The sequence below is a fragment of the Aspergillus costaricaensis genome (genome assembly GCF_003184835.1).
Source record: "Aspergillus costaricaensis CBS 115574 unplaced genomic scaffold BO79scaffold_2, whole genome shotgun sequence".
NCBI classification, from domain to species: domain Eukaryota; kingdom Fungi; phylum Ascomycota; class Eurotiomycetes; order Eurotiales; family Aspergillaceae; genus Aspergillus; species Aspergillus costaricensis.
In genome coordinates, this window is record NW_020291802.1 from 726965 (window position 1) to 749181 (window position 22217).

The window sequence follows — 22217 nt, forward strand, 5'->3', positions numbered from 1 at the left end:
GTCTAGTTGGCAAGGCCACGGCACTCGGAAGAGAGGCTAGGTTTTTTGCCCACTGGGACCGGGTTAGATCATGACTTTGCGCCCTTCATTTTTTTTTCTTTGTTTTAATCAATCGCTCAGCTACCTAGCTAGTCATGATAGTCTTGGTTCGCTTTAAGAGAAGATAATCAACGGTCAACGGCGCTAGATGGTATGTTTGGTGGTACGGCCCCAACAAGAGTAGCTAGCTGTTTTGCCCCTAGCTTTGGGATCAAGACCGATCCTGCGCTCTTCCTTTTGTTTGTTACCTTGTTGGGCCAGATCCGTCAGTTGCCTTCATCCAACAGATATGCTACAGTGGCAGTTTTCATCTGCTAAACACGCTGCTCGAATTTGCTGCTCCTTCTCGATGCTCCAGGCAGTAAAGTAAGTAGTTAGTTATAGTTAAGTAATAAGTAACCTATGGGGTGTCATCCCGTAAGCAGCTCATTACATTTCCTAAAACGCGCAGTTCAGACGCGAATACACGTGACTGATCCACGCGTGCTGTTTCCTTACCCGATGTGGACTAGTTAACAGCGCTTCACCTCATCAAAACAAAGAACAACAAGCGGCCGTCGGGGGCAACGGATCGGGACCGAGCCATCATCATCCACCTTGCTGCGAATCAACTCTCGCCTTGCCCGACTCTCACGGTCCACAAAGGGATTTTCGTCTGTGTCACTCGCCTAGATCGACAGGGGCAGCTGGACGAACAGACCACGGCACAACCATTGATCCCACACGAACCTAGCCTCTGCTAGCAACGCAACACCTTCGGCCTCAAATTTGAGGTCGACGTCAATTAGCCAGTATGGTAAGTTACCTTGCTGTCCAATGCCAATCAGCCTTTCCTCGGTTGAGCGACGATCGTCTGACATCCTCGTGTTTTCCCTTCAGGTATCATCTCTACGACGTCTCGCAGCGGACCATGCAGCGTTGCACGAAGAACTCCCTCCCAACTATCTCTTTCCCTCCGACGATGCCTCTGCCGGGGACGACTTGACACAGCTCACCACCCTCCTTGCCGGACCACAGGGTACACCATACTCGCAGGGTCTATGGCGATTGCATCTGAAGATGCCGGAGGACTATCCTAAGAGTCCACCAAAGGCCACATTCAGGACAAGGATATGGCATCCAAATGTAGAGGAATCGACGGGTGCGGTCTGCGTGGATACACTGAAGCGGGACTGGAAGCCCAACTTGACCCTGAAGGATGTTTTGATCGTATGTATCCTTACCATATACCTTCGACAATTACTGATCCTCATCTGACATGGTTCTTAGACAATCTCCTGCCTCCTCATATATCCCAACCCAGACTCCGCACTGAACTCCGCAGCCGGCGCACTTCTCCAAGAGAACTACGATGCGTTCGCCCGCCAAGCGAAACTCATGACCTCCATCCACGCCCCAGTTCCATCAGACTTGGCTTCAGCGGTATCCGAGGCGAAAACGAGAGGTGAAGACTCCGACACAGTCATCCCAGAAGAGCAAGAATTGTCCCGCTCGCTACGACCACGAAAGGGTGCCAGAATCGCCTCAGTCACTATGAAAAAGCGAACTACTCGGAGGAGTGCCGCAGAGAGCTCAAGCTCACGGGCACTATCTCATCAACCCAGCACACCAATTGAACGAGAAGCACAGGAACCAGAAGAACCTCACGATACCCTCACCCTTGATACGACCGTCTCCGACAGTGAATCAGAAACATCTACCAACGCCAGTAAAGAGAACGACCCTTCCCTATCTCCTTCCCCAGTCCGACTCGCACCACCTAGCATCCGCAAGAACGCTTTCGGGAAACGTCCCCTTTCCGTCCTAACCGTGCCAATGGACGTAGACGACCCCTTCTCCATGGACACAGAAGACACAACAACAGGCGGCATGTCCGCATCCGAGAAGAACATCGCAGCAAATCATCCCAGCGAGCTCCCGGAGCGCGGCCACTCTCCACAGAGAAAGTCCCCGAAGCTGTCCGTACTCGACAAAGGCATCAACTCATCAGGTCGGATACGCGAGGATGTCCAGATCTTCGAAGACGATCCCGATCCTGCCGAGCTAGGCTTCATCCGACGAGCCAGCGGCGACGGCAAGGAAAATCCCCGAGCCTTGGCCGGTCTAAAAGATACCGACCCTGCAATCCGGATGTCTAATCCAAACTATCCCCTCACGATTCTTGCCCCCTCGGCATCGAGATCCGTCTCCTCCGGCTCGCGCCTATCAAAACCAATCACGGGGTCACGAAAAGTCTCATCCTCGAACGGTAAAAAAGCCAAACCGCGCATCGGTATTCGCAGACTCTAGACATACTAATCACCACTGCTACTTATACCCACGCCTGTATCTTCTCAATACCCTCATTCTATTCCCTTCCGCTACCTTACTACATACCATACCGCTACCACCCTTTAATACCCAACCGAACATAACCGCAACCACTCATGAACACAAATACTACATGCAATACATTGTGAATGAACTTCATCCAAAACAACCTTCAGCGTCATCACGTGCAACGAAAAAATAACCCCGACAAAGGAAATGGATACCTCCTTCTTTCATATTGATTACTACATTACCAGGCATAGCTTGTCCCCGTTTTGCATATCCTCACGGCGTGTACCGTACCCTTGCTTCTTTCCTGCTTTCATAGCCATTGGCATAGGCATAACTCTACATAGCGTGTTCATACTCCATACACAAAGACCAACGATCATGCATTGGATGGGTCAGTACAATACAACAAATACAATACGTTGCTACTTTCTTTCACTCAATTCTTCACTTGCTAAGATACTAGGCATGACTGGATAGCTCATGAGAAATCATGAAAAATGATAAAACTAGAATAGAAAATCTCGTGATCAACCTTCAGCCTTCATGAATTATGTTTTGGGTAGTACCTGGTAGTGCCAGTGCTTGCTCAATAATAGTCCTTGGTCAATAAGGACTGCGTCAGCTCATGGATCTCCGTGGCACGCGGTTGCTACTTCGTATGCTATTGTTCACTGTTAGAGGCTGATACGACTTAGTTGGCACGCTCCGCGTTAGGCACCCTATCAATAGGAGCGACACTAGCTATGTGGATCAACTATGATGCTAAGGGCAATGTGTATGGTGATCACATGTTTAGTTGGACTACATTGTAACACCTACTGGCCTGTGCCAAAAACCATCAAACAACTTAGTAATAATGAGCTATGCAAATATCTAGGATGAATAGACAAATTTTCCGAGGCAGCCCTCGCATCCGACTTCCCCTCAGTGCAATCGATAAAGCCACACCTCGTCTCATTCCACTCCTGGGTCTCCTCGTCTTCTCCGCCCCCAAATGGCTCGTGCCTAAATCCGAAAGCCTTCCTAGAAGACCGGTATACTCCACAATTGGTTATCTGGAGCTCTTCCTCCATGAGGCCATATCGCGGGACTAATTTGAAATCAACTCGGAACAAGAGATCCACCGTTTGGCTTGTAAGGCCTCCAGCAATTATAAGATAAAAAAGACAACACGCTAAGTCGATTAAAGCATAATACTGCAGAGGAATGAGAGGTTGGCGGCTATGCAAGGGTAAACCAGTTCAGGCGACGTTGATAGAATCGAGCCGCGGGGTCACACCATCACACAACCACCCTGATGGTCCACCAAGCAAAGACCAAAATCTGTTTCGCAAACGTATAGAACACATCCGGAGAAGTGAATATTTCGGGCCCATCTACAACGCGTAGGGGTTGACAGAACGAATAGTGAGGCATCTGCAATTTACGTTAGCTTTCAGCACGAACCATCATGAATCGCAACAAAAACAAAGACAGCACTTACGGGGGACTCTTGCTCAAGTCAGTCTTCAGGATGATAGGGACACGGGTCATCTCGGTGACATCCTGGATGTATTCTCCATCTTCTTCCCTGAGCTTGAACAGCCGCAGGTATTTCTCCTTGTTTGTCAGCTTAGCTTCAGGAGCATCGCCACCGAGGGTTGCGATCTTCGGGTCAGAACGCGTGCGGTGAGGCGCCTGCTGGAGATGACCATTGCGGGTGGGCGAAGGCGGCATGCTCTGGGTTGAACGGTCAGCGGACGAATTCAATGACACGCCCGCAGCCATCTCGGTAACTTCAGAAACATCGTCGTCATCGTCGTCAAACAGAGCATTGACATCGTCGTGGGACATGGTGCCGGTGTCCGTCTGTCTCCGCATAGCTTCTTCGCGCTCCCGGGCACGTTCTCTGGCAGCTTCTGCTTCACGTGCTGCAGCTGCAGCTTGAGCCGCACGGGAGTTCGCAGGCTTGGGCCGCTCATCCTCAGGGACATAAGCCGAGGACGGCACGCCCTTCTCCCAGTAGAGCTCCAGCACACGCGTGTCCTTGCGATACTCAGCCTTCTTCAAGGGCAGTTGATCACAGTGGACCCGCTTTTCGAAGCCATACTCTGGGATCAGGACATCGAAGGCGGACTCATATACACAGATCACAATACCCTCGCTGATGAGGTCACCACCAACTTCCTGTCGCTCCTTGTCCATGCTTCTGCATGCTTCGATGTGAACGCTCTGTTCTTGAGCATTGTGAGCGGAATCCTTCTTGTTGTTGCAGAGGTCGGCGGTCTTGGTCAATGACTCCAAGTCATCAGAGAATTCAATCGCACCATCAGACAGGACGGCTTCCAGCTGGCGATGAACGACGATATCTGCGTAGCGGCGGAAAGGATTGGTGAAATGTGTGTACACGGGCAGGTTCAGAGTGTAATGTTGACGCTGATCATCCTGCACACTGCTGGCCACATAGTACTTCGCACGTTGCATAGCCTTGTGTAGGATAGTCTCCATACCCTGCAATCATTGTTAGTAGACCGGACAATAGCTCTTTCTAGTATGACCACGAAACTCACCTTACGCAAGTCATCATCCTGGACTTGGCAGAGACTGCTCTGCAAAGTTCCACTGCTGGTCGAATCCAGACCATAGCCGAGCCTGTTCATCCGCTCAACAAAGAGGTGGAGACGGCGAGCATTTGGCGACATCTGGCGACGCAGGAAGGCCTTGTCGGGCAAAGCAGTGACCAACTTGCGTGCCACAAGGAAGTTGGCCTTGTAGCTAAGCTCTTCCACAAGTTCCCGGACAGGGGAAGAGTGGAAGATGTTGTGCTCAACGGGCACATTTTCGTCATCCAGCTGATACAGCAGACGAAGAGGAGGAATACGAGAGACCCGGTTACCGAGCCTTGCCTCCCTGAACTTTGACGTGACAGCGTACAACGCTCTGAGAGTGTCGGCAGTGATGCCAGGGACAGCGAGAGCAGACGTGCCCTGGATCGCGGCATCGACCTCATCATAGCTGAGTCGACCAGAGCTCTTGATGATCGCCTTACCGATCCAGACATCATCATCGATAGCACCAGTCTCGGGGTTAGCCTTGAACACAACGCTAACCGTGAAGCGGTCTTCGCCGGGCAGCAAAGCGCAAAGCTCATTGGAGACACGAGTGGGTAGCATGTTCACGAGGCGGTTCATGAGATAGACAGCAGTTCCCCGCTTCTTGGCCTCGCGGTCAACCAGGGAGTTGGCTTTGACAAAGTGAGCAATGTCTGTGACGTGAACACCAACTTCCACCTTTCCATCGGCGAGAGGCTTGATGTGGAAGGCATTGTCAAGTTCCTTGGTACCGCTAGGGTTGACGGTGAAGGTAGTTTCCTGACGGAAATCGCGACGAGTGGCTAGGACAGCGTCGTTCTCATTGGAAACAGACCAGTCATCCCATCCAATACTCTTGAGCACGGCATCAGAGAACTCATCAGAACCGAAGTTGTTGTCCCGAAGAAGTGCTTCAGTCTCCACCTTCAGATCGCCCATCTCTCCAAGCTGCTCGACTAGAGTACCGAAGGGATGCAGGGAAGTGATCGGCCACCGCTTAATGCATGCAACGAAGATGCGGTTGGCGTACTCTTGGTGCTTCTCAACGAAATCCCGAGGAGCCTGCTCTGTTGGGATAGCAATCAAGGGAACACGCTTGTCAGTAGGCTTGAACCACACAATCTTAGGCTTGTCCTGCTGGCGTTCCTGTTGCTGACGGCCGTGGCCACCATCTCTGGCCAGCCGCTCGGCCTCCTGCTTCTCCTTCGTCGCCTGGCTACTGGGACGGAGGAGACCAAGTGTTCCCGAGAACATCTGCCCCGCAATGCGCTCGATAACAGCCACGATGTGGCCCGCATACAGTGGCTTCTGCTCGTCACTGATTTCGTCTTCTTCAACCAAGAGAAGGCTCTGACCTTCGACTTCGACATCGTCGTTCTTCTTCTGGGTGGGCCGCTGGCGGAGACTGCCACGGCGACGGATGCTACCATCCGGTCCAACCTCCTGACGGTCCCCGTTGGCGCCAGAGTCAGAACGAGACAGCTTGTCACCCCCAGCACTGCTGCCGGCACGAGCCTCGGTGATATCTTTGCGTTTCTTCTTCTCCTCCTTTTCTTTCTTCTGTGACCAAACTTCGTCCACATCCAGCAGTTCAACGGCAACAAAGTCACCCTCAAGGGCACGGTTACGGTCTTTGCTACCACAGATGAAGATATCTGCGTCCAGGTCTGGAGTGGTTACGTAGGCATCGGAACGGTTCTTCTTGTTCACGCGAAGGATACCGGCGACCAATTGGCCATTGCTCAGCAGCGCAGGCAGGTTTGCCTGGGGCAAGTAAGGAGTGAAAAGGGTCTTGCGCTGCTGCTGCTGCTGTTGCTGCTGCTGCTGGGCAGACAGCTGTGGCGGGGCATGTTGACTAGCCTGAAGACCAAGACCTTGGCCGTTCAGCTGTCCATTCTGCTGCAGGGCCTGAAGCTGCGCAAGCTGCAGAGGGTTAAGTTGCTGACCACCGCCGAACATCTGTGGTGGGGCCATGACCACCTGACCTTGGGGCAACTGAATGAGCTGGGGCTGTTGCGGGTACTGGAAAGATCCAATGGAGCCAATGGACTGGTTCATTGAAGCACGGGCACGGTGGCCAGGCTGGAAACCCCCGCTCTGTTGGCCGAAGCCCTTGGGCTGGTCCTGGCCCTGAGCTTGATTGTTGGGCTGCCGCCAGTTACCATCAAAGTTTCTGGACGAAGACCGTGCGTGACCGGGCTGGCTGCCACGACGTTGATTCTCGCCGTCGCTAGCTTGAGGGAATTGGAAGCCGCCAGCACCGCGACCAGACAAAGAGCCACGGTTTCCACCAACAGCCATGGATTGACTGCGACCATGGCCACCCGCCCGAATGTTACCGGCTCGGTGAAGGCCCAAGCCTTGTGGGGTCTGCGAGGTGGGGGTGGATTTATCGTCAGCGCCCGGAGTGGTATCAGAGTCGCCAGGGGTGCTGGGTGCGGGGAACTGGAAGCCGGAGGCCGTCCGCTTCTGCTGGGCCAGTTCAGCGGCCTTTTTGGCTTCAGGAAGCGCAAGCGAGTGACGGCGCTGGTGGCCACCACCGGGAGGACCACCTCGTCCGCGCCCATGGCCTCCGTTCTCATTCTTGGGTTGATGACCCTGTTGCTGCTGGCTGTAGTCGGTATAGCCCGAAGCTCCCGAGGACGGGGCGGGAGGGGGACCCATGCCGAGACCCGGCAGGGCAGACTGATTGCGCCGGTGCGAGTGTTGGGTTGAGGTGTTCATCGGCACGCCAAGCTGCTGTTGAGCGAGTTGTGGGAATTGGAATGCATTCAACTGAGGGGAGACGCCTCCCATGGAAGCGCCACCCTGAAGAGAAGGCGAGAATGCCGAAACCTGGCCTAGCTGTTGCGGTTGTAACAGACCCATATTGACGTACTGTTGATGTGTAGCTGCAATTTGCTGCTGTTGCTGTTGAAGAAGCTCAATCTGTTGCTGAATAGCGAGTTGCTCCACTGTATCCACCATCGTCAGTACTTCATTCACAAAAACTATGTTACACGAGAATGGGGCTGGCATTCACTTACTCATGAGAGGAGTCAATTCAGACGGACTTCTTCTGTGGGCGATATGGAGCTTGCGCCCCGCGGGGCCGGGAACCCCGGATTGACCCTGCTGATCCATCTTTTCAGACGTAAGATCGACGGGTATTAGGTATACGGGCAAGTGTATGGGATCAAAAAGGTCCGCTTCGGGGGGTGATTAGAGAATGTTGGAAATGACGGAAGTCACACTCGTCGTGGGTTGCGATTTAGGGAGGCCGATCGGAGGCAGTCTGAAACAACGAGAGGTGAACTTGCAGTATACTGAAGGAGAACGATAGGTCAGTAAGGGTGAAACGGACAAAAAGTAAGCAGCGAGGGGTCGAGAACAAGAGGAGAAGATAAGAGGGGGGTTCAAGACATCGTGGGGGTGGCTACGGGAAGAAGAGCGGGAGGGGAATGTTGTGGGCAAGGGAAGCTGCGATTTACCCCATACAACAAGTGACATCAACCAAGGTACAAAATGGAAGGAAGCGAGGCAAATGGCGGGGAGGCAATAGGGAGAGTACCAGGATCAGGAGACCCACGAAGATTGAGGATGGGAAGGTGTGTATCTTCAATTGCTCTTACCTCTTTTCTTCGAGGAATAAACGATCGTCCAGCTCAGGAAGGGATCTGAAGATACTCTTTGTCGGACTTCTTCTTTGGCACGGGAGAGGGAAAATCCCCGTTTATATGGCGAAAGACAGCGGTGACCGAAGGTAGTCTCACAGGAATGGGGATGAGGGACCCCAAATTCAAGGAAGCCAAAGCAATATATTCAAACAGAAAGCAAAATTGCGATGAATGGACACCGGAGGGAGGAACTGGCGACAGTCTCCGGGAGACAGCAGAGACCGAAAGAGAGGATGAAGCTCGACGAATCGGGGGGGAAGCTGAGGTTTAGGAGGGAAGAGGGAGGGGGGGGGGCAAGCACCGAGTACTAAGCGGATGGGAGCTGTCGGTCGTCCCCAACTGCCATTCGTCAAGCGACCACCAGCGGAGAATCCCCAAGCTTCAAGTCAAAAGGAGGGACCTTTTCTCGATTCCCTTCTGCAAATTTTTTTTCTGGGTAGAATTTCTCGACAGGTATAGACAGAATAATTTTTTTGGTTCGACTTTATTTGCAAATTTTCCAACGATGGGTGGGCTTTTTTTGGCCAAAGTGGGATTTTGATGGTACGGAAGAGAACGGAGTCTCCTCAGTAGCAGAAAAGGGGGGGCAACTCAGTCCTGAATTGTAAAAAAAAAGGCTTATTGAGTTGGCGCTTAATTCTGAAAAAAAACGGAAAGGAGAACACAATAATAGTTTCTCCCACCAGAGAATTACTGATACGATTCTCTTGGACGTGGTAGTTCCAAAAAGGACACACCAGGCAAAGCGATATCTGACAGAGAGAGAATGACAGATAAGCCAAGTGATTGAGACAAGGAGGCGTGATCGTCGACCTGAAGGAATGATCAGGAGCGACGAGAGGAAAGAGGGAGGGGGGAGAGAAAGATTAATTCCAAAGGAGAGGGATGGTGAAGAAAGAAGAAGAGATAAGGGAAGAGGGGAGGGGAAGGAAGAGAGAAGAAAGAGGATGAGGTGAAGGTAAAGAGGAAGAGGAAGTGGAGGGAGAGAGAGAGAGACAAGAAACAGAAGTTGAGTTAGTCTACTATTAGTAGCAGCAGCAGTGAGAGTGGTGAGCAGCAGCAGCAGTGCAGCAAGCATCCAGTAGTAACTCAGTAGCTCGTAGCAGGGTAATAATACTTACTCAGTCCCAGAAAAGTAAAATAAAAAACAATACCTAATATAATACTCACAATTAATAGGCCCAAAGCAAAATGAACATTCAGCCAATACGAAGCCAAGTACAACAATAATATAGCAGCAACCTACCCTAGGAGTAAACTACTAACTAGAGATGTGGGGAGAGAAGCAGAAGAACATCAGGGAAAAAAACCGCACAAAATTTCCAGACCGACTAGATAATTGCCGCTTGGAAAGGTATCCCCTTGCTATTGCATCGCTACAAGTACATGGTATTACCCAAATCTGACCTGATCATTCAACATCGTCAATGAATGACACACTTCCCGCCCCAGGGGAGCTTCAAGGCAAAAAGCAATCCGAGGGAATGGTGCATTAAACTTGTCACTAAACCAAAGTTACCATACTTGGAGACCAACAGGGTCTGGCTCGGGGGAATTTCATTGCAGCTTGGCTCCCAAGCCTGTCAGTCCGACTGCAAGACCTTTTCAATAGGCTTTGTTTCGCATTTATCAATCCGACGCTTGGTCTCCAGACCTACGGAAGAAGCAACTGAGCTCAATATGTCCTAAGGTCTTTACCATATGAAGATCACCCCTCAATCTTTCGGCATTGTCAATGACGAACTGCGTGGTCAACGGCTGGCTGGAAGATCAACTCCGGAGAAAGGTAGAAGGCGGTAAGACGCCGTGGAGCTTCTCGACTAAGTAAGTAAGTAACTGGAGTACTTACCAACTTACTATCTTAGTGTACGATCGCTGTATGGAAACTTTCTGCTATGCGATACCCACCTGGCCTGCCTATTGGCTTTCGATGGCGACCTGCATGCTATTCTAAGTATGTCGTGGCTCCAAAAAGTCCATAGTCGATCGGGAAAGCAAGTGCACAACATCTACTATATGCAGGAAACTGGCACTGATGGCAATAAATCCTGGGAGAGTTGGTTTCTACTCTGTACAGTGCTGGAGATAGCAGTAGTAGATACTAGATAGATACTGCTGAGTGGCTCTGTTGGTGCAGGGTATGATACGTATGCAAATGGTATCGATACCCTCCTTGATGATGCGACCGGTCCAATAGTGGCCCGCTATTGGATCCACGGCCGGCTTTTGGCGGGGCTCTTGTCGAGACCGTGTATCAAAGGGTTGGCCGAGGTGGGCGAAATGCTATTGGGGTGTGAGAGACAGATTAATACGGAGGTGTTGAGGGCCAAGTTTAAGGAGAACTGACATGTCGGTCAGTGAAGGGAAAATGAGAAAACGAGTTAAGCGATGTCTCAGATACTCTTGTCCAAGCCTGTCCTGGAGGCAATGAGTGTTGGGTGATCATGATGATGATGACGATGATGATGATGCAAAAGAAAAAGGGCTGACCGGCCTCCAGGCTTTCCCCTCCGACCGAGGAACGGGTGACCGAGCGATCCATGTTTAGCTGGTCGGTTTGGTGCAGTAGCTGCCCCGTTGTACCGTAAATGTGGTACTTGTGTAAGCGCTGCTTCTCTCCGGCCCATTGGGGGGTTCGGCACTAGGACGCCTAGTTTCTCAGGCCACAACTGTAGATACAGCTATCCGAATGACTAAGCCCCGGCGGCCGTGTTCTTCCCGCAACACACGTTCGCTCCGTTTTGAAGATCGCATACCAGCCATCGTCTCCAGATAGGCTCCTCTTAGTCCAATCCCTCGCTGCCGCCTCCGACAGTTGCCTTTTCTGTTTGATCACACTCCCTAAGGTCTTTTCTATCCAGTTAGTGCTCCTCGGAGTCTGCGGGCTTATATTGCCGCCTTTATCCTCCTTCTCTTCGACTGTTGGTGAGTCCGGAATTCCCATGCAACTATTTCCCTTGCGTGTGAAGCGCGGAATTGCTGAGCTAGTCTTTTTGCGACCCTGCAGAGCCAGCACAGACAACGATCATTCTACGTGACTCACATTCGATTTACCTTTTTTCCCCTGCGACGGAATGCGACATTAGCTTATCGCCAGCTACACCCACGTTACTGGCTCTCAATTGTATGCGAAATAGGATATGGTTACGTCCACTGCGACTCCCAACAAATCGTGAAGACAACTCGCCGGCTTACATTGGCACATATCTGTCACATCACTCCGACTTGTTCAATGCGAATTATGGTCAGTTGGAAGTGTTAACTTGCTTCTGAAGAATTGGCCAACCTCGGCGGCAAGGACTGTCATCATTTCAGCCCGAATACGTCACTCTTTTAGCTGCGACGATATCATCATTCTCTCAACGAATTTTCTTTTCCGAACAATCACGATGGGACACATGAGCTACCCCTCCCAGATGGACAGCCCCTCCAGGCAACTCGTCCTGGATTTAGCACGGGACCTTGAACAGCTCCGCATGCACAACACCGAGTTGAAGAAGGTCAAAGCCTACGAACGCCGATCCTTTTATGAGAATCTTGACCGAATCGATAGCGAACTTGAGGCCCAGCACAATGCGGCCCTTGACAAAGCTGCCGCTCTGCATGATCGCGTACTGGTGGAGGCCGAGGAGACGTTGCGCGCACACCAGAGAGCGGTAGAGGAGGAGCTCCGTCGAAGAGAGGAGGAGGCACGGAAAGAAGCGGAACGCATAGAACGAGAGAAGGCAGAGAAACTACGGCGAGAGCAGGAGGAGACTGCACGGCGTGAAGCTGAGCGCAGAGCAGCCGAGGAAGCAAAGAAGAAGGCGGAGGAAGAGGCGGAGAGGAAGAAGAAAGCGGCGCAGGAAGAAGAGGCGCGGAAAGAACGAGAGCGATTAGAGGAAGAGAACCGCAAGCGTCAGGAGGAGACACGGAAGGCAGAGCAGGAGGCCTCCCAACGCCAAGCGGAAGCCGCACAGAAGGCACAGGCGGAGCGACAGCGGCAGGTTGGAGGCGCCCGTCTTACGGACGAAGAAATCAAGATCCAGGCCCGCTACGTGGAATTACATCAACATCTTAAGAAATTCCGGCAATACTTGAAGAACGAAGCGAAAACCAATGCCATTGTCAAGCAGAACATGGGCGATATGCGGCGAACGATCAAGAAGTGTGTTGGACAACTACGTGAAGGCAAGGGAGCGAACAAAACCCAGGTAAGTGTTTTGCTTTGCGTCTGATGGATAGAAGAAGACAGCCAGCTAACCTTGCTTACTTCCACATAGCTTCAAGAGATTCGAACTACGCTGGAGAAAGCTGCCTCCATTGCTGAACCGTCGGTGGATGTTCGCCAGTTCATCGCTTTCCCGCCCGAGAATATTGCCAATTCCGACGATAACAAGGTGCCTGCCCTTTTAATTTACGCCTTGAACATCTTTTCCAAGTGCATGATTTCTTCCCTCATCACGGAGGCGTCCATCAACCTGGGCCATGCGGAGCCGGTCGGGATTGTCGCGGCCCAGATATTCTCCGCCGATGCCTTCATCTACAAGGGCTGCCACATGGTCGACATTCTATTGGCCAAGTACCGTGTCGTTTGCCCAGCGCTGTGGGGATTCCATGGCAGTGAGAAGACCGAGGGTGGCCGCCGTGCCCTGGGTTGGTGGCGCGAAGGGCCGGACGGGCCGTACATCAGCGAACAGGCCCACGCTGACCGAATGACAGCTCTAGGCGCGGGTTATGCGGCCTTGACCCTGCGCAATTTTGGCAAAACCGCGCGCAAGAACCCTTTCCCCAACACCATGTTTTGGTATACCATGCACAAAATCCTGAATATTCCGCCGGCAGAGATCCAGGATACCCATGTTACCCTCCTTTCGGCTATGCTGAAATCGTCGGCCGAAAGAATTGTTGGTTTCTTCGGGCATATCGGACTGGCGCTGATGAGGAAGGCTATCGTCGAATTGCCCGACAGCTTGCCCCGGCAGAGCATGAGCGTTAACCAACTCAAGCTCCTCAAGGATTTGTATAAACGGGAGAAGAACATTTTGCTGTGAGCTGGCGGTTCACCAGAAGGTCTATTTTGGGTTGCGTTAGGTCCGAATTTGCCTCCGGCCTTATTTCTTTTAGCAAGGATGGGTGGCTCCACACCAGCTGTCAGGCTTCCAGATGATAACAGGCTGTTCCCGCACATCTCATTTCCGGCATGGTATGACAGGCTTCTGACGCCGACCGAGAATTTTCCGGTGTCATGAGCACAAGGCCTGATCTGGAGCCTAAGTAATGATGTTGATGACGCCTTTTACAGTGCTGGTGCCAGTAGGCAGTTGATGCCCACCGTGTCGAGTACCTTGTACTGCGCGGTGGAAGATTCCTCTTTCTCCACTTAAAGCTTTGGGGATTTTAGGTCATTCCGCTCGGCGCATTTCACTACTATATTGTACATTATTTGTCACCGGCCCTACAGAAAGGGCTTTCTCTAGGTATACGAGAATTAAGCGGAAAGATTAGATGAATGTGACACAGGTGTCAACTCCAATTATCCGCGGGTTGAAGGGAAGTTGGAAAAAAGAAAGTCTGCAGATCAATCAGGATATTCATTTGGTGCAACCGGTACCTTTTTTGCGGTAAGACCACCGCCGAGAATCATCCGATGGAAGACCGGCATCACATCACGCCACTGATGCGATGCAGCCAGGGCTACTCTCCGTCATTGCCGGCCCTTAAGGTTGTTCGAGAGCAAGGAATGTTCAGCATTCCATCTCGGTTTCCTGGCTCCGCTCGGCCCGTCTCAACCTATGGGGCTATTGCCGAGTCGATAATTGGCTTTCTCGCATGCCATCTCTTGACACATGCGGTATACACCACCAGCACATCCACCAGCATGACGCGCTAGTTTGCACCAGTAATTGCTTCTCTCGTCGACTGGCATTTGTTGACGTTACACAAGAGCAGGCTGGTTGCCCTCACAGCCCTGGATGTCGATCCACACCATTCGGTATGACCGGCCCTGGGCCTGGTCTGCCAGGAGCTTGACTTATTGCCGCTCATTCTTCCGTATAAAACTGGCCTCCCACTAGCTTCCTAGCCATACTACATAGTCTCCTGTCTACAGACATCCGTCACCTGATAGACATGAGATTTAGCTACACACAATGTCTGCTACCAACTCAATCATGGCCGCCAACCTCCCAATCGAGCTCATCCTCTGCATCCTCGATCATGTGGATATCGAGACATACGTCGCTGCCCGCTCAGCATGTTGCTCATGGCGAAAAGCAGCATCAATGTCGTCTACCATCCGGAACGCACTGACCGAACTCCCCGTGCCAATCCCCCCACGTGCCGATTCTCTCACAAACGAAGAATGGAACACATACTTCTGCCAAATCGCCTGTCTGAACCTACTAGGCCACCGGACCCACATCGACAAAGCCGCCTCCAGACGTGCCCTACCTGAGGACTGCACCCCTACCACAGTACTAGCAACATCCCAAGATGGTCAAAAAATGGCCACTCTGAAAGGCGCACGCGCCACAATATTCACCCGTCCAAACAAAAATTCTCCATGGGAATACACCCAAGCCTCAACACTCTACCCCCTCTGGACCTCAGTCTACCGAGCCCTAATGGACGGAGGCAGCGCAGGCAGCGGCATGGCTCTCAACCCACGCTACGCCAAACACTGCATCGCCATCTCCTCCCAAGGCGACCTCCTCGCCGTCGGCCTAGGCAAGACCCTCCAAATCTACAGCCTCTCAGGGAACGAGGAAAACGGCATTTCCTCCCCAGCAGAATACACCCTGGACCAGCACGACGTCATCTACGCAGCATCCCCAAGCACAGGTTACGAAGAAACCGACGGAGTCATCGAATCCCTCGAATTCACCGACGACGCCACTCTCCTCCGCATCGCAATCCACCAAGACACAACAACCTTCCAACCAAACCGCGTGCGCTACATGGGTAATCCCTTCGCCCTCCAACACCACCATCAGACTCAAACTCACACCCCCCTCCAATACTGGCGCGAAAACATCCACCACATCCACCTCGACTCCGCTTCCATGGCCGTGACTCTAGGCGCAGGCGAAGAAAAAGTCGTCCTTCGAGGCTTGCGCCTTCTTCTATCTTCTTACAACCCGACCACCACAATACTACCCCAGACCCCTCTATCACGATCAACATCAACGCACTACTTCACCGCCTCCCTCCAATCAGGCCCCACATCCGCCTACTGCATCGGCCACATCGCTATCTCCTCCTCCCCTCCCACCTCTCAACAAGTAACCATCACCCGTCTCCTCCCTTCCCGCCAACATCACCACCACACCACGACCTCAGATCCAGTTACCGATCCCAAAACAATATCATCACCCCCCGAATCCTCTACAGCAACAACAGGAATCCCCTGCTGGAACCCCCTCAACCTCCCCACCGCATCCTCCAAAACCCCCCTCCTCTCCATCTCCCCAGATAATAAGCTCCTAGCTATCTACGAACCTGACCCTTCCCCCAAGGAAGTAGGTAGAGGGGGGATATACGTATACTGCATTGAGGAGTGTAGGTCCGTGTATACCAGCCACACAGTCGACGACGATAAGAACGATGATTCTTCTGCTATGAACACAGACCAACGACAAGAGAAACAGCATTCTTCTATTTGCCTTCCGTCGGAGGAGGGGAATAATATCCCGCCTTGGTCGTTCTTGTTGGATAATGTATCTGTGGATGTGGATGAGTTGAGAGTTAGTAAGGTCGTTGGTAATGGTGGTGGTGGGTATTATGAGGTGATGGCGTTAGCGGGGAGGGATGTTTTGGAGTGGATGATTCATTGATTACTTCTGTATATCTCTCTATCTATCTATCTATCTACCGGTTGATTACTACCTGTGGAGGTGAGAGTTTACTATCTTAAGAGGGTTAGAACTGGTGGGATTATGTATTATGCATGTATGCATGTATGTATCTGAGAACAGGTTGTGTAATCTGAAGGATATAAATGGAATAGAAAAGATAAGCATATATACTATTAGACATGTCCAATTAAGAAGTGAATAGAATAAGAAGGGTATCTACATGATACACCGTTGACTAGAATAGTAGCCAACAGCAAGGGGGTAAAAATGAAAAAAAGAATGATGATGTAAGTGAAGTAAGGGTCTGGGTCCTCCTGCAAATGGTGCATGCATCTATCTCCCAGAAGGGAATCCACACACAGAGACACCATTATGAGATAATAGAGTCTGCGGATGCATGCAAGGAACCACAAAAGAGTGACACGTTGGAATTATTTAGACAGGAAATAAAAAAAAATAAAGTAGCAAAAAATGCAGAAACTTGTGTACAGATTTGCGGCAAAAGTACATTTCAACAGGTGGTGGTATCCAGTAGGACGCAGGAAGAATGGTGGTATGGTATATTAACGAAGGAAAGAATATCATAAATCCACTGCCGTTGAGCAAAAGTATGGGGAGGGGGAATGAACTTGCTCAAACCAAACAATCAGCAAATGAACATGTCAACTGGCACGAAGTATGCAATATCAAAAGAGAGGTCGATGTAGGTAGAAGAGGGGGAAATGCATCATAATGTAACAGTATCAGTCATCTCCGTATTGAGACAACCGAAAATTCAAATGTCTATGGACATGAATGAGAAAATGGTGTATAGACAGTTTATGCTTGTATTTGCGGTCCAAATGGCCCGTCTGCCGTGTCCCGTGGGGATTCCGAGACTAAACCGTCCGCTGTGCTTTCCGCGTCCTCTCCAAAGGAGTCGTGGGCATAATCAGCAGGCTCCGCATCGTGATCGTAGCTTGACCTACGGAGCAACGGGGGCGTACTCGGCGGCTCTCGCATCCTGCTTCCACGAGCTGGAGCGGCCTTGGGCGTCGTGTCGTAATTCCTTAGAGGCCGACTCGCCGATGGACGCCTGGAACCCATCGTCGCGGAAGTACCAACGGCCTGGGGTGAAGCCTGTCGAACACTAGAGGCCGGAGGAGTCAAGAGGCCTGACAAGAAGGAGCTTGCATTTCCGGACTTCGACGGCGTCTGTTCGGAAACATGTGAATTGGAAGTATCTCTTCCCTTACGCCAGTTGCCCCATGCCGCTGCAGCTGCGAGAGGAAGATTCCGCGGTGACGCAGTCAACTCTGCCAAGGAGGAGAGGCTAGGAAAACTGTGTCCGGAATGGATTCTTTCTCTCTCCTGTTGCTGCATCTGCAAATTGGCCTTCAGACGGATAGCGGCATCGCGGACAGCATTGCGGTCGAAGGAAGGTTGCGACACAGTGGTGATGATGTCCTGGAGGTCATCAATGCGAACACCCAGGAGTTCACGCAGCCAATTGATTTCTGTGTCCTTGTCTTTGATCTTGTTTGGAGCGTCCTTGTCAACGGCAGCCACTTCTTGTTCCAGCTCTTCGATGCGAGTTTCACGCTGCTGCAACTGATCCTGAAGTACCAAGATTGACTCCCTCAAGGCTTGAGGCGAGATCTTCTCAGGCATGGTGGATCCCTCACGGAATGCCAATGAAGGTGAGTTCGAGTGCGCAGGTGCCATAGCAGGCGCTGCCTTGGCAGATTGAGCGGCCTCGGCAGCAGCACGGGCAGCGGACTGTGCAATTTCGAGCCTCTCCTCGAGATGATGAACCCGATCATCCAAGTGCTTCACCTTGTCATCGGACAAAGCCAGGCGGTCGAGCAGATGGGATTCCGTGCGCTGTCGATCTTCAGAAGCATTGTGCAGCGCACGCGCGTGGCGTTCTCGAAGGTCATTGAGCACCCGTTCGTGCGTCTGCCGTTGTTCTTCCACCGCCAGTTCCTTAGCTTGGACAGCAGCAGCCAGATTGTTGGCCCTGGTTTCATTGGCTTCTTCCAACAGCATCTCGTAGCGCTCCCGGGCAGTGTCACTTTCCATTCTGACGTTGTCCATTTGACTCTGGAGGCGAAGGATTTGTGTTTCCAACTCAGCACGGACAATGTTAACCTGGCTGTTAGCAGCATCCAGATCCGACTCTAGCGAGTTCCTGGTACGTTGAATCTCAACGCGACTGCTCTCACGAGCCTCATGGAACTCCCGCTCCAAGCGAGCCGCCTTAAGCTCTAGATCATGGTTTTCGAGCCGCAGATTTGCGACGAGCTCTTCAAGCCTGGCATTCTCCTGCTGAGACTGGCCAAAGATGAACTTCAACTTGGCTGCCTCGCGCTCCTGTGCTTCAAGCTCATTAATATCCTCCTCGAGCTTTTCACGGAGCTTCACCTCCCGACCATAGGCTGCACGAAGCTCATTGTATTTGGCGTTCAATTCCTCCTCGCGTCTGCGCCAAGAAGCCTGGTCACGGGTAACGTCACGAGTCACGGTTACCATCTCATCCTGAAGACGATCAAGCTTCTCGCCGAGATTGTGTCGGATACTCAAGCCATCCTCCAAGCGCGTCTTCAACTGGCCAATTGTACCCCGTAGTTCCTTGTTATCCGCCTTGACCTGCTCAAGTTCAGCCCTAGACTCCTCGCTATCCCGTTTCCAGTTGTCGCTCGAAACGCGGTACTCATCCAGGGTGCCCTGAAGTGCGATGTTCTTGGAGGAGAGCTCAGCAAGAGTGAACTGGAGTGTCTCTTGCTCTTTCTCAAGAGAGTCGGCCTTATGCTGGATGTTCTCGAAATAAGGAATCTTTTCAGCCTTGAAGTGGAGCAAGCGGGACTCGGCGTCCTCGGCAGCTTCACTATGGCGTGCAGCATCCTCCTCGGCGACCTTCAGGAGCCGCTGGAGTTCCGCAACAGAGTCCATAGCCTCTCGCCGAAGCTTGTACTCCTGATCGGCCCGCTCATCAGAGAGCCTAAGCATATTCTTGAGACCATCGATCTGGAGCATAAGGCTTTCAGCACCGATCTCCTCTGCTTCAGAGGGTCGCGAGTTCTGCTGGCTCAGTTGGTTTGAGATCATGTCTTGGATCATTGTTCTCATCTCGTCCACAGGATCTTGCGACAGCTTCTGTACGGTCAAAGCCTGAAGAGCAGAGACGCTTTCACGAAGCTGTACGAGCTCGGAAACTGTTTGGTCCTTCCCTTGCTCACTATCGCGAGATGCGAGTGCCTCCAAGAAGACAGTCTTCAGCTTGTCAAGTTTCTCCTTCTGGCGGAGGTACGACCTGGTACTGTATGACGCGTTCTCATATACATCATCCTCATCATCAGCGTCGCTATTGTCACCCTCAACAGATGCGCTCCACTCCAACTTGGTGCGAGGGCCGGGTGCGATTGACATGACAGACTCTTGAATAACACCAAGCGCACGCTCAAGCGGCGTTAGTCGTTCATCGATGGCAGAGCCGACGAGGTCGTTGATCCGACGGTCAAAGAATCTGCTCCGGTTTGCCAGCTTCTCATCCTCACCAGATGAGATCACATCGTCCCAGTCACTGATGTGATCATTCTGGTTGACCAGATGCCGCACAGGAGAAGGAATGCCAGAGCCGACTCCCTTGGAGGGGGAGACAGAGAATTGAGATTGAGCGTCGAAGTCGAGCTTAGGTACATTCAAGGTGTTGGCCATGAGGCCACGTCCAGGGCTCGGGCTAGGAGCTTCGCTCCTGATGTCAGCAGGAGCGTGTCGCTTTTCTTTAGACGGATGCAGGGCAGACTCGGGAATGCGATCACGAGGTTGAGGCGTGCTCAGACGTTCAATTCCAACATCCGAATCATCATTCAACTGCTCCATGATAGCATTAAGCTCCTCATCGTCAGGCGAGTCCTCGGCCTCATCAGCATGGGCTTCAGATAGCATAGGCTCACGCTTAGGTGAAACCGGAGCTTTGGAGGTGGCATCGCTCTTCCCATCATCCACCGGCTTGGGGGCAGGCGTCGGTTCCCCAGCAGTAGCCGGCACATATTCGGGAACAGAGGCTTTGAACTGGAAGGGCTTCGCAGTGGGTGACAGGAAAGCGTGCTTCTGGTTATCTTCGGTAGACCCTTTCTGCTCTTTGTTGCCAGCATTTCCTCCTTCGGCGGATACCGACTCTGACTTGGGCTGTATGTCGGTAGCCGGTCCTGACTCCTGGACTGCTTCCGTACTCTCGTTCTTCTTATCAAACGGTGTCCAGGTCGACGCTTCACTAATGGGGGTATCTTTCCTTTCGGCGAACTTGTCATCCTGAATCGAGACAGGCTTCTGAATTGCTTCATTGCTGTCTCCACCTTCTGGCTGTACGTTTTCTTTGCCTTCAGCGGGCACACCGTGTGCGCTAGACACTTGCGATTGTTGAACGTTACCAGACTCTGCCAATGCGTGCGACATGCTGAACTGGGCCTCTCCATCCGATGCTTCATCGCCGCGACGTGCACGCTTATGGCGGTCAGTGCGGACTGGGCGTCCGTTGTCGTTTTCGGCCTCCTCTTTACTGCTCTTGTCCTCCGCGGTCTCATCTGGCCGCACGATGGGAATGGCCTTGGACTTCTTGGAGGCCTTTGATGCCTCGGAGACATCAACATCGTCAAATATTTTGGTCCTGCCATTTGCAGTTTCCTCAGACTTCGCAGTGAAGTCACTTCCAGTAGGGTTGAAAGCAGGAGCCGCGACATTGAGAGAAGCGGTCGAAAACTTAAACTCGCTGGAGCCAGTGTCTTGTGTGGTCGTATCGTTGGCAGCAGCACTGGGCGTGAAGGGGGGTGCGGTAAGGTTGAAAGCGCTAGCGGAGGGATTGAAGCTCGGCACAGAGCCAAATGTGAACATGGGGTTTCCAACAGCCGAGGGTTGGAAGGCGTTTTCTTGGAAGGGAAATTGCTGTGATGGGATTGAGGCAGTTGGGTTGAACTCCTTCGCATCGACGTTGAAAGTAGAGGACGAAAGCTTGGAACGGTGTCCGCCTGTATATGAGCCAGCACTGGGCTTCGGCTCATGCCACGGTATGTTATTCGCAAGCGGACCATGTCGCTGAGGCGTTCCAGAAAGACTCGGGTTTGTATCGATATCCGAGCCATCATGGACGTTACCTGCTGCGTAATCACCGCCGTAGAACTGGTGCATGTGCTGAGGATATTGTTGTGATGCAAGAGCGTCCGCCCCTGGGAAAGCCCAACGAGATTGCAGGAGCTCAGAACCATCGAAATTGTGAAGAGCCGGCTCACGATCACCTTCATCAAGCTGCCGGTCAATAGTCTCCTCCAGATGATAGCTAGGCGGGATTCTGTCCAGGCCCTTCTGTAGCGTTTCGCTCAGATTATGACCACGGTCGTGGCCACGAGGGGTAGGCTGCGCGATCTCAACAGTAGAGGCGTGGAAGTGATCAGGTCCCTCCGTAGGGGTGCGAATGGGACGTAGCAGCTGGCCTTCAGTGACGTGATCCTGCAGCTCATGACCACCGTAAGCCTCCTTCGGTAGGCCTGGCTGTTCGTTCAAGCCAGGGTGGAAGGCACCCTGCTCGTTCAATGGTGACACGGGAGACAAAATCGAGCCCAAGTGAGGAAGCGTTCCAGGAATAGATGCGGCGGGACCTGCTTGCCGCGCATTAAAGAAACTCTGAGGAGTGAGCGAGCCCTGAGCAGGAGGAGTAGGTTGAAACTGCATAGGGTATCCAGGAAGTAGATTGTTTTGGTCGACCCCGAGGAATGGCGTCTGAATGCTGAACTGCGAAGCCGGGGAAGCCAGAGTCCCCA

The 22217-nt window shown here is 52.2% G+C and overlaps 4 protein-coding genes across 4 annotated transcripts; 3 read left to right on the forward strand and 1 right to left on the reverse strand.

Annotated features, from left to right (window-relative positions):
- Nucleotides 1-855: 855 nt before the first annotated feature.
- BO79DRAFT_164403 (putative ubiquitin conjugating enzyme E2) lies at nt 856-2774 on the forward strand (the record flags this gene model as incomplete). The annotated part of the gene is made up of 2 exons (XM_025679198.1): nt 856-1248; nt 1309-2774. The coding sequence occupies 2 exons, from the start codon at nt 856-858 to the stop codon at nt 2326-2328; spliced, it is 1413 nt and encodes a 470-aa protein (XP_025544418.1). The 3' UTR covers nt 2329-2774.
- Nucleotides 2775-3585: 811 nt separating this feature from the next.
- On the reverse strand, nt 3586-8217 carry ssdA (mRNA-binding translational repressor SSD1). Its single transcript, XM_025685914.1, has 4 exons — nt 7958-8217; nt 4911-7885; nt 3845-4851; nt 3586-3777 (listed from the first exon to the last, which is right to left on the reverse strand). The coding sequence occupies exons 1-4, from the start codon at nt 8052-8054 to the stop codon at nt 3738-3740; spliced, it is 4119 nt and encodes a 1372-aa protein (XP_025544419.1). The 5' UTR covers nt 8055-8217; the 3' UTR covers nt 3586-3737.
- A 3759-nt stretch (nt 8218-11976) lies between these two features.
- On the forward strand, nt 11977-13620 carry BO79DRAFT_136331 (putative RNA export mediator Gle1; the record flags this gene model as incomplete). The annotated part of the gene is made up of 3 exons (XM_025678081.1): nt 11977-12352; nt 12473-12780; nt 12850-13620. The coding sequence occupies 3 exons, from the start codon at nt 11977-11979 to the stop codon at nt 13618-13620; spliced, it is 1455 nt and encodes a 484-aa protein (XP_025544420.1).
- A 787-nt stretch (nt 13621-14407) lies between these two features.
- Nucleotides 14408-16584, forward strand: BO79DRAFT_206538 (F-box protein). Its single transcript, XM_025681995.1, has one exon. It carries the CDS (start codon nt 14719-14721, stop codon nt 16399-16401), a length of 1683 nt encoding a protein of 560 aa, XP_025544421.1. The 5' UTR covers nt 14408-14718; the 3' UTR covers nt 16402-16584.
- Nucleotides 16585-22217: the final 5633 nt, after the last annotated feature.

What these genes read in the sequence shown, in the direction of transcription:
- BO79DRAFT_206538 (XM_025681995.1), top strand. Translation starts at nt 14,719, where the DNA reads ATGTCTGCTACCAACTCAATCATGGCCGCCAACCTCCCAATCGAGCTC.
- ssdA (XM_025685914.1), bottom strand. Translation starts at nt 8,054, where the DNA reads ATGGATCAGCAGGGTCAATCCGGGGTTCCCGGCCCCGCGGGGCGCAAG. An exon ending in TGAATTGACTCCTCTCATGA is followed by an intron (nt 7,886 to 7,957) that starts GTAAGTGAATGC and finishes TGGTGGATACAG; the next exon opens with TGGAGCAACTCGCTATTCAG. An exon ending in GACTTGAGCAAGAGTCCCCC is followed by an intron (nt 3,778 to 3,844) that starts GTAAGTGCTGTC and finishes CGTAAATTGCAG; the next exon opens with ATGCCTCACTATTCGTTCTG.